Source organism: Ranitomeya imitator, chromosome 5 (assembly GCF_032444005.1).
Source record: "Ranitomeya imitator isolate aRanImi1 chromosome 5, aRanImi1.pri, whole genome shotgun sequence".
Lineage (NCBI taxonomy): Eukaryota > Metazoa > Chordata > Amphibia > Anura > Dendrobatidae > Ranitomeya > Ranitomeya imitator.
In genome coordinates, this window is record NC_091286.1 from 644,644,685 (window position 1) to 644,656,975 (window position 12,291).

Consider the following 12,291-nt stretch of genomic DNA (forward strand, 5'->3'; position numbering starts at 1 on the left):
TGTGTAGGTGAGATTTAGAAAATCTGATGCACTTTGCCGAGTCTGTACTACACTCAGACCTGTGTGAATATAACCTTAAAAAACAAATATAAATATCCATCGCTTCACCACACATGTATTTGTCCCCAGGAATAATTCATTATTGTGTTTAGTTTTTTTTTTTTTACTTACCGGCAAAAAATGTTCCTTTCTGGATATAAATTAAACTGGTAAATGGAATATGAAAAAAGTAAAGTGAAAATTCATATAAAAATAATAAAAAAAAACACAGATATAAAGTACCGTAACTATCAAACATGTCATTTACTACATAAGATGCTCACAGATATAATTTGTAGATTTATTGTTGTGTCTCAATCATACAGGACCATAAAAATTAAGGCCTTAATTAGAATAATCACTTTTACTGATTGCATAGAACAATTACAGTTCCTTGGAAAACTTCATAGCTAGTAGGAGTTTATTAATTTGGAAAACCTCAAAAAAAATTATTAGAGGAGCCATTGATTTCAGCATGTCCATTGTTTTCAAGGGATTTGATGGCTCCCAGTTCTAGCTAATAGAAAGAAGAAACTCTAAGGGGTGAAAATGTCTTAAAGGGGGTGTCTGATGATAAAATATAATGTTCCTAGGTGTTGACTATCTCTAAATATCAAAAAAAGGGATACTCACCTTCTATCACCTCTGAGGATCCAGCGTAGTCCGCCAAAAAGCCTGTGATTGGCTGTAGAGGTCACATGACTAGAAGAGAAATATCCAATAAGAAGCTCTCCTCATCACCTGACTACTGCAGCCAATCACAGACTTCAGGAGTCCTGTGACATTTAGACGGCGTAGACATCACTTCCAGAGTGGTTTACCTCTAATCAACAGGGGCTAATGGAAGATGAGTATCCCTCCATCTGATATTTTTGAAAAAATACACAATGAGTAATGTTTTTTCAGAACCTCAGACACACCCACCACATTATGCGTTACACATTGAGCATTGAAATCAATAGACTGCCCATTTACTCCGAACCCATCCAGAGTCCTCCAGAATAAGAGACATTCTTAGGAGCCACTTTCTCCTCCAGCTAATGGGTTGTCCGTTTTTTTTGTTTGGTTGTTTTTTTAGAAAGGACTCCCAACTATAAGCTGATCATACGGCGTCGGATTCATTAGCTAGTAAAACAAATAGGCAGCAGGTGATCAATTTCCCCACAGCACCTCCACTGGTTAATTGTGGTATTACACTGTATCCACAGAAATCAATTATCTGCCAATGTAATGTTGGATCCTTTTGAGCGAGAGAACCATTTAATAGCCGCTCTTTACTCTGCTAGAATATGGGAACCACCATCTTTTTACTTGGTATTCCCTCATAAGGTATTTGAAAATGGGTTCATCACTTCCAGCAAGGGCTGATGAGCGACTGTACGGCAGTGCATTAACTAGTTCATGTACTGTTGGTCTAGAGCTAAGTTCTCCCTACCTTCCTAATCACTGGGGTGTTAGGCTGCTGTTTATACAGGGTTTAAAGGACACTTCAAAAAGAAAGCAAGATCAGCATCAGTCCTTCAAAACAGACTGAGTGAGTCACTGTCTGGGGCTTCGTTCTCTTTAATGTACTGGAGGATGTCGGACTCGTCCATGGCCTGTACGTTGGGCTCTGAGGGCTTTATATCCGCGTGTGACGGGCTGGTGGAATTCTTGGACTTCTTCAGAAATGTGGGCTTGGCAGGTATTTGTGGCTTTGGCTTATTCTTTGTCTTCATTCCAAGACTTAAAAGTTTCTCCAAATCTTCTTCAACCCTGAAGGCATAAGTAAAGAAATACAGAACGTCATTTGTAAATTCAGGAGTTAAGAGTGATAGTAATGGTATGTAACCCACGTATGCATCAAATACAGAACATTGCATCCCTCCTTTGTGCGGACTGTGTGAAGTTTGCCGCATCCTCTGTCTGCCAAGCTTACTTGACATGACATTATGATGGATGCATGGGTCAGTGCTGCTTCCATCCTTGTCTGTGTTCTGGCACCACTTATGCTTCCACAGAGGTAACACTTCCGACTCCATGGTCCACCATGCCTAAACCTAACCTTGCCCGATTTTCCGATCTGGATTCTCTTGTCCTTCAGGTGCATTCATCAGTGTGTCATGGGAATGATGCATGGACCGGCTGCAGGTCTCCTGACTTGAACTTAACAGCCTTACAGGTGAGGCTAAGGCTGTCAAATTTGGGTCAAAAGAACCACACGAAGTCCATGCATCACAGTCTATACTCAGGCTGTGACAAATAGATGTGGAAATCTGGCTAATTTGCTCTTCATTACTACATCATGACTATGCTCTTCTATTTGCTCTTTTAATCTAGTCACAGTGATGCAGCTTTGCTTTTTGTAGCCTACCCAGCTTTTCTGACATCTTGATCACTGATGGCACTTGGTATGTACCCTTGATCATTTGTACACCATGGTGACTACTCTCAAAGCTGCAAATAAGTAAAACCAAACAAGGCAAGTCTTTATTGTTCAGCCACCACAACCCCTTTGTATTCCAAACCAATGGCCTTACCCCATATCCTTCCTTTCCAACATCAGTGAAGGAGAGCTTACTCACCTCCTCTCCAAATCATACCTCACCACTTGTGCACTTGACCCCATCCCACCTCCTCCACAATCTCACCACCACACTTATCCCATCCCTAACCAATCTCTTCAACCTATCACTAACTTCTGGTACCTTCCCCTTTTCTTTCAAACATGCCACAATCCCACCTATCCTCAAAAAGCCATCCCTTGCCCCAACTGCTTTGTCCAGCTATCACCCCATATCATTGCTCCTATTTGCTTGCAAACTCCTTGAGCAACACAGCCAAGCTGAACTTTCACGTCGCATCTAACTAACTCTTTGACAACCTACAGTTCGGCTTCTGTCCCCACCATTCCCCTGAAACGGCCTTGACCAAAATGACTTACGACTTACTTACAGCCAAAGCTAACCTACAATTCTCTATACTACTCCTTCTAGACTTCTTCTCTGCTTTCGACCCAGTTGACCACTGCCTCCCACTACAGATCCTCTCTTCCTTTGGCGTCAAAGACCTTGCCCTATCCTGATCTCCTCATACCTTACCAAACACACATTTAGATATCTTACTCCCACACTACCCACTTATCTCACCCTCCCACTGTTGGTGTCCCTCAAGGTTCAGTCCTAGAACCCCTACTCTTCTCCATCTATACCCTTGGCCTGCGGCAAATTACAAAGTCCTATGGTTTCCAGTACCATCTATAGGCTGATGACACTCAGATCTACCTCTCTGGCCCAGATGTCACCTCTCTGTTGTCCAGAATCCAAGAGTGTCTATCAGCCATATCCTCCTTCTCCTCATGCTTCCTCAAGCTCAATGTGGACAAATCTGAACTACTTACCTTTACTCCATCTCGCATATCTTCCCTACCTGATCTATCTATCTATCTATCTATCACAATAAATGACATCACACTTTCCCCTGTATGAGAAATCCGCTGCCTCAGAGTAACCCTTGACTCTGCCCTGTTCTTCAAACCTGCCCGACTAATTAATCTCTCCTGCTTCCCCCCTTTGTAAATCCCTTCACTGGTTCCCAATTTCCCAGCGTATCAAGTTCAAACTACTAACACAGATGTATATATATATAACCTTTCTCCTCTGTATATCTCTGAACTTGTCTCCCGATATCTTCCCTCGCGTAATCTCCGATCCTCCCAAGACCTCCTTCTGTTCTCTAAACTTAATCATTCTTCACCCAATCGCCTCCAAGACTTCTCCTGAATAGCCCCCAGACTCTGGAATTCTGTGCCCCAACATGTCCGATTAGCTACCACATTTGAATTCTTCAAACCTGAAAACGCATCTCTTCAAGAAAGCTTATAACCTGCTATGACCACTCTGCCACCTCAACACCATCGGAGAAGCGGAAACCCCCAACCGACTGTCTCTTTCCCCATCATCCTGTAGAATGTAAGCCCGCAAGGTCAGGGCCCTCTCCAATCTGTACCAAGCTACCATTTTAGTGTGTCTACTGTAAGTGATATTTGTATTTTGATGTAACCCCTTCTCATGTACAGCACCATAGAAACAATGGTGCTATATAGATAAATAATAATAATAACCTAGCGATCTAATTAGGAAAGGTCATACCTCCAAAAGGGGTTAAGGGTGAAGAAAAGGTAACTTCCTAAGACTCCACACCACGGCATTGCCCGTGCTGGCATAGAACAGGGTTCCCCAAACCGTTGCTCATGGCTGTCTGATGGCTTGGTGCATTAACAGTAGGCCTAGCAGAAAAATGTTAACTTTTTTTTCTGACAAGACCAGCCATGTAAAGGTGCTGTGGCTGCCCCCTCATCCTAGCTGGTGTCATCATTTTCTGCAGTGTGGTTTCCACCTCCTTCTAGGTTATGACATCCTCTTCAGTGTGGCAGTCTCCTCCTCCTAGCTAGTGACATCATCCTCGGCGGTGTGGCTGTCTCACCCTCCTAGATGGTGACGTCATCCTCAGAGGTGTGGCTGTCTCCTCCTTCTAGCTGGTGATGCCATCCTCAGGGGTGTGTCTGCCTGCTCCTTCTAGCTGGTGACATCATCCTCAGAGGTGTGGCTGTCTCCTCCTCCTAAGATGGTGACGTCATCCTCAGGGGTGTGGATGTCTCCTCCTTCTAGCTGGTGACATCATCCTCAGAGGTGTGGATGTCTCCTCCTTCTAGCTGGTGACGTCATCCTCAGGGGTGTGTCTGCCTGCTCCTTCTAGCTGGTGATGTCATCCTCAGAGGTGTGGCTGTCTCCTCCTTCTAGCTGGTGACGTCATCCTCAGGGGTGTGTCTGCCTGCTCCTTCTAGCTGGTGATGTCATCCTCAGAGGTGTGGCTGTCTCCTCCTCCTAGATGGTGACGTCATCCTCAGAGGTGTGGCTGTCTCACCCTCCTAGATGGTGACGTCATCCTCAGAGGTATGGCTGTCTCCTCCTTCTAGCAGGTGACGTCATCCTCAGGGGTGTGTCTGCCTGCTCCTTCTAGCTGGTGACATCAATCTTTGCGTTGTGGCTGCCTCCTCCTCCTAGATGGTGACATCATCCTCAGAGGTGTGTCTGCCTGCTCCTTCTAGCTGGTGACATCAATTTCTGCGTTGTGGCTGCCTCCTCCTAGCTGGTGGCATTATTCTGTGCGATGTGCCTGCTTCCTCCTAGCTAAAGCCATAATCCTCTGCAATGTGGTTGTAGAATCCTTATCCTGGCTGAAAATTTCATCCTTTGCACTGGGGCTGACGCGTCCTCTTCCTAGCTGGAAAAAAACATCTCCTGCGCCATGGCTGCCACTATTTCCTCCTGTCTGGAGACAGCATCAGTGTTCCTAGCTGGAGACGGCACTTCTGCCACCACTTCCACCAAGCTGGAGACATCATATGTGCTGCAGCTCCCTTCTCCTCTTAGCTACCTTCTGTGCTGTGTCTCCCCAAATGTTGACCACACCCAGTAAAGCAGCTCCCTGCTGAATATGAGTATAATCAGTACATCATGTAAAAGCACTTATGGCTCCCTACTGCTACACAAAACCTGCCCTCTTCCACAAACTAAATTTACTAAGAAGACCATGAGTCTGATGCACCAACCCAAGGCACATACAGGGCACAGTTCTAGCAGCATGAAAGCTCCCAGTGACATGGTGCAAATCAATCAAGCATGTGGGCACAGTATTTTACTGCTTATCCCAATGTAGCACAAATTGATCAAGCATGTGGGTAGCTACAGTATTTTACAGATTATCCCAATATCAGTCTCTTGGCTCTAGCTATACGTATATGTATATTAGGACTCCATCTTGCTAACTTCATCAACACTTACCTGAATCAGCAAAATCTGAGAACCATCTTAGAATAGAAAAATCAAAATCATCTAGCTTGAAAAAACTAAAAAAACTAAATAAAAAAAAGTTGTCATCGTGAGACCACATGGCATGGCGTGCAACGCGTGTACACTCATCCTGTCGGCAGCACATTCGCTTGTGATAAAAAGTGTTTGTTCTCATAGCAATATGCAAACTTTATGGGGACAAAGCAATCATTTTAATCATTACCCTCCCCCCCTTTGCAGGGTGTCTCAGCCCATGTAAATGGACCTTAAAAGGGCACTGATTGACTGCAAACAAAATTATTCAGCCCGTATTGTAATTTAGGTTCAATATCAAATTGACACACTGATGTTTGCGATAAATCAATCAAACAAGAACAATGTAAAGATCACAACATAACTAATATAAACAAGTGGTTTCTCCAAATTCAGCACAAATTACTCATGCATCACCTTCTTGACAAACATCCTCATGGACAATGGCCTCCAGTTCACTAATTCTTGGGTTGTCAAGAAGGGGTTCAAATACTAAAGAGCAATGATCATTACCCTGCACAAACAAGGAAAAGAATACATAGAGGTTCTGAATGGTCCTAGAGATGCAACTGAAAGCAGAGTTCTCAAGTTCAAAGTTATTGGACCCCTCACTGCACTACCTGAACATGGCAGAAAGGAGAAGCAGTCACCAGCTGCCAACAGATTCCTCAGTAGGCAGGTGGTCAAAAACCATTAAGTGACTGCAATAGACAAGCAGCGGGAGTTGGTAATAGCAGTCATGGAGGTTTTAGTTTGCACGCTAAGGCACAAACTAAACGCTGATGGACTCCATGCCCAGATTCCAAGAAGTCACATCTACGGACCTAAAAGTAGAAGAAACGTTGGCTACAATATACCCGATATCATTTAAATAAACTACAGACTTTTAGGTTTCTGCTCTGTTGAAAATTAAAACAAAAAAAAAACAAAATTTTGGGGGCCCACAGATCAACGGTATGACTGGAGTTAGAAGAATGAAAAATACACTGAAAAAGAACTCACTGCCTACAGTGATACATGACGGTGCTCTGTGATCTCTGCAGTGAACCATGGTGGAGGTTCTGTGATGCCTACAGTGAAGCATTGTGGAGGCATGGTGATGTCTATAGTAAAGCATGTTGGAGGCTCAGTGATGCTTACAGTGAAGCATGACCGTGGCTTGATGATGTCTACAGTGAATCCTGTGCTGCACTGAGCAGGGGGTTAGACACGATGACCCTTGAGGTCCCTTCCCACTCTAACGTTCTATGATTCTACGGCAGTGGCGCCGTAATAATCTGGAGCCACTATGCTTCCTCTAGCACTAAAAATCTGCAGAGTGTTGAGGGCAAGATGGATTCAATCAAGTATCAGGAAACATCATGCCTTTTGATAAATTAAAGCTCGGGCATAATTGAACACTCCAAGAGGACAATGATCCCACGCGTACCTCTGCCAAGGCTTGAACGTCAGAACATGTCCTGGAATATTCTGGAGTTGCCTGACTTGAACACCCTAGAATATACAATGGGGTTTGAATAATTTTGACCATCAGTATTTTTTATGGGCAGAAATCTCCACCTACATCCATCACCAAAACGAAAGTCTTCCAAACTCTGACCCACTAAGAAATGCAACTAACAGCTCTCATATTTGGGCAGTAAACATTGAAAGCAATGGGCTGACCAGGTAGTGCATGTGCATGCTGAGGACCACACTGCCACTATATAACTAAAGTCCCATTCACTACTGGTGCTGTGGTTTTCCTGGTAATGTCTTAATCTTAGGGTGCCGTCACACAGTGGCACTTTGATCGCTAGGACGGCACGATCCGTGACGTTCCAGCGATATCGTTACGATCTCGCTGTGTCTGACACGCTACTGCGATCAGGGACCCCGCTGAAAATCGTACGTCATAGCAGATCGTTTGAAACTTTCTTTCGTCGCTGGATCTCCCGCTGACATCGCTGAATTGACAGCGATGTCTTCACTGGTAACCAGGGTAAACATCGGGTTACTAATCGCAGGGCCGCGCTTAGTAACCCGATGTTTACCCTGGTTACCAGCGTAAACGTAAAAAAAACAAACACTAAATACTTACCTTCCGTGTCTGTCCTCCGGCGCTGTGCTTCTCTGCACTGGCTGTGAGCGCCGGCCAGCCGTAAAGCACAGCAGTGACGTCACCGCTCTGCTTTACGGCTGACCGGCGCTGACAGTGCAGAGGAAAGCACAGCGCCGGAGGACAGACACGGAAGGTAAGTATTTAGTGTTTGTTTTTTTTACGTTTACGCTGGTAACCAGGGTAAACAACGGGTTACTAAGCGCGGCCCTGCGCTTAGTAACCCGATGTTTACCCTGGTTACCAGGGGACTTCGGGATCGTTGGTCGCTGGAGAGCTGTCTGTGTGACAGCTCTCCAGCGACCACACAGCGACACTGCAGCGATCGACATCGTTGTCGTATCGCTGCAGCGTCGTTTCAGTGTGACGGTACCCTTAAGTCATTTACTGTGGGAGACACGGAGCAGAGGTTACAATACATTATTAAAATTACTGGTATATATAAGGACATGTAATGCACGCGACTGTGACTCGTCTTCATAGGGAGTAAATGTCATTGTCCAGAGGGGTCCGGGATGGCACGGTCTGTTGTAAAGAAATACCCTGAATACATTTCTACTAATAATTTGCTATTTTCACCAGTTTAACAGTTTAATTGACTTTCCTAAACCCAGAAACCATCCAGGACTAATGCATTTTCCTGACTACCTGGTCACTATCACGTCCGTAGAAATGTCCTACATCATCCATTCCTTACAGTTTACAAGATAAACCTATGTTATTGCATGATTGCTACAGTACTACATGACGTCCCTACGATACAGGAAACTTCTGTCTATTTTCTGCCCTTTTCCACAAAAAAAAAAGAAAAACAAACGACTTACACTATGTGGAAACCTCATCACAAGCAGGTTCGAAAAGCTACTGCAGTCCATACCTGAATAGTGCATCAGTGTCCTCCGCCGTTGATGGTTTGAAGGAAGGATTATTACCACATGCAGACAGCAGCAGCAGTGAATCTCCTACTTTTACGATGCCTCCTAAGTCTTGCTCCTCAAATATTTTGATATCTGCGAGAAAACAATAGATTTTAATGAACTGCTCATTGTGCAACCATCTAGGCTCTTAATAATAATAATAAAATAATAATAATCTTTATTTTTATATAGCGCTAACATATTCTGCAGCGCTTTACAGTTTGCACACATTATCATCACTGTCCCCGATGGGGCTCACAATCTAAATTCCCTATCAGTATGTCTTTGGAATGTGGGAGGAAACCGGAGTGCCCGGAGGAAACCCAAGCAAACACGGAGAGAACATACAAACTCTTTGCAGATGTTGTCCTTGGTGGGGTTCGAACCCAGGACTCCAGCGCTGCAAGGCTGCAGTGCTAACCACTGCGCCACCGTGCCGCCCCGGCTCTTAGGTAAACCTTAGGACCCCAGGCAGATGAACTTGCTGCTCTATAATTACTGATCAGATACACATCCGTTGTGCAGCCAAATTTTACTTTACACCCTTGAGTCTTACTCAGTGTCAAATCGGCACGCAGAGGCGTCTATGGTCACAACACTATGGTTTGAAGCAAACACAAAAAATGTAAGTGCACAGAGGATAAACAATTCAAAATACCTAAAAAGTGTAAAAAAAAAAAACTCTTTAAAAGAGTCCAGTGTACCGACAGTCTGATCATGGATCTCTTAGAGAAGTTGTCCACTACTTGGACAACTTCTTCTCATATCCCTTGCTTGGTCCCGATAACATTATAAAGCCTATACTCACCTCCCATGCTGGCACCGTTCCCGCGCGGTAGGCAGTCACTTTCCTGGGGCTCTCTCGCAGGGTTATGACACGTGACGCCGGCGTCGAATCAGCATTGGCGTCACGGTCTACGCCTTCCGATGTTTTGAGCAGGAAGAGGAAGCCAAGGATCAGCTGCTGCCAGGCTTCCTCTTCATGCTGAAAATGAGCCAAATTTATTAAAGTGGCTCATGCTGATAATCACTTTGGCAAATCTGTAGAACGGCTATATACCGCCTCTTATTTTTAGCGCCAAAATGTTGTCACGCAATGGCGCATCTTAAGCCATATCCTCATTTACAGCTGAGCAATGCCCTCAACATAAAGCTCTGCCCCCAATGAGCCACATAATACGAGCAATAACGGTACGTCTAAAACCAAATGCTCCACCTTAAAATTTGGAGCAACTCCTCTCCAACCACCCCAAGGGTAAATCTAGGTAAAGTCAGAATAGTAGATCTGCCCCTACATTGTTCTCATCTGTATTTTCCGAATACTTGTCCCAGAATTTGGCAGGAGTGCAGCTGCTTACATAAAGCTGTAATAATACATTGGAGGGAGGTGGAGGTCTGACAGGTCTTTGACACTGAACACCACTCTTCAACTAAAGGACGGTTTAAAACAGTTCACTAAAAACCTAAAAGTATTTACACATCTCGCCTCGTTCCAGTAATTATTTTTTTCCTTGGTTGCCAGAAAACATCAGAAACACTTTATAACATTGGGGTTTCCAATTACAGGCTGTGATGAGTACACATTTAGAAGAACACTGCATCCCCATAAATGGAACATCGCGGTTTGATTTTTCTATCCGTGTTTCTGTTTATAGCATAAAATTATTAAATATTTCATGTCAATTTTGTCTTTTTATTTTGAAAATTTTTTAAAACGGAAACCCTCATTTGAATTCCCAGTGCTGTAAAATCATAAATGTCTGATTACAGTTCGCTCCAGGCGGCATCCGGCGCATGCGCAAAGATGAACCGAGGTCAGTAGACCTGGCTTCTCCGAACATCCGCTGGATTCCATCACAACTGTACCATAATGACATATGCTTGCCTGTGGGACATCCACCAATTCAGGAGGGACATATTTAAGGACTGAGCCTGCGTGACTCACCACCTCCATTCTGGTAACTTGCATGCGCCAAATGCGTTTTTGATCTTTTTTATGACTATTGAGCAACTAACAATAGATTTAGAGACATGGTAAGAAAACTAGCCGATACTAAACAATAAATTTGGAAACCCAACTAGCAACACCAACAAGTAAAAAAAAAACATTCCTATCTAGCTTTCCCAAATCAAGTGGGCAATTGCTTCTTAGATTTAATAATACACAAATGATGGCAAAATCTTGAAATAGTGAAATACCACGGTAACTTAGTTTTACGACACACTTGTATAATACTGTGTAAAAACATGCTTGGCTGTTTTGACCGACTTGGGTTTCACCTAATCGGCTGCATCAGGGGCACATATAAGTCAGGAATTTGAAAACAAATACCTTGGCAGTATAAATGTGTGGTTTCGCTCTAGAGATGTAATTTGTCAGGGGTTATCTTAAATGAACAGTGCTCAGACTTTGACTCTTGTTCCTGTATTTCATGGATGGTCATTCATCTGAATCGCCAGCCTGCATTTTAACAATTTTAAATTTGGTGGCTTTAACAGTGAAAATGATGGGTATGGTTGCCTTATGCCATAGCAATAGCTAGGGCCGCCATCAGAGGCCAGGACAAAAAATTTAAAAAATGGGCCAAGCTGGAATTAGACTGAGGCTGGATCACAGTGGCACAATGCTTCGTCAAAGATTCAGAGATTAGATGATCTGTCGGTGAGCAGCCCAAGAAGTGATGAGCTATGTGGGGTACTTGCAACAGAAAGCAGGTTAGTATTACATTTTTTTAATTAATTGGAGGATCTGAAAAAATTTAGCAAGTCTCATTCTGTCTCCTTCGGCCTCTTACTGTTGCCACCATCCCCAGTTATGGTGGAGTGGGGTGGAAAATGCCTAGATGCCTTGGCCATATAGGGTTCAGAAATTCCTGATTGCTGCCCTGCAATATAGGAAGTAGCTAACTTCTTCACCTTGAAATCAATATGGTATCTTCAATGCTGTCCATGTGTGCACTACCATGTGTGGACCAATGTTTGTAAATGTGCAAGTGCAGATGAGCATTTTTCGACACGGACCGAAGGACCATGTAGGAAAAATTTGCAGCATGCACCATTCTGAGCTAGTTTACCGTAGAGGACTCCTGCACTTGTCCTCAACACAACAAGGGCACACAGCTGTGAAGTCCACTGGTTTGAGAATGCAGACATTGGGCTGAACCTCAACTTAACCTGACAGCCTTGGCAAAATGGCGTGAAAGGAATGGAAGGAGATAAAGATATGTCATGTTCTCCTTGATGTCTCTCAAAATATATGTTAAACAACTAATCAGACTCTCGTTCAGTGGAGAGGTTTATGCTACTTGTCGATTAGTTAGCATGTTGTCGGTGAGGTACTATACTCAATGGCAGGGGTGTCAAACTGCAT

General features: G+C 43.9%; 1 protein-coding gene across 1 annotated transcript in view; it reads right to left on the bottom strand.

Moving 5' to 3' along the window:
- Window positions 1–326: 326 nt before the first annotated feature.
- HS1BP3 (HCLS1 binding protein 3) overlaps window positions 327–12,291 on the bottom strand; it is a 91,562-nt gene continuing 79,597 nt past the window's right edge. The window contains exons 6-7 of the mRNA XM_069728146.1: window positions 8,882–9,014; window positions 327–1,794 (exon numbers count right to left, since the gene is read on the bottom strand). Of these exons, the coding sequence (XP_069584247.1) occupies window positions 1,560–1,794; window positions 8,882–9,014 (368 nt within the window). The 3' untranslated portion in view covers window positions 327–1,559. The remainder of the gene's footprint in view (window positions 1,795–8,881; window positions 9,015–12,291) is intronic.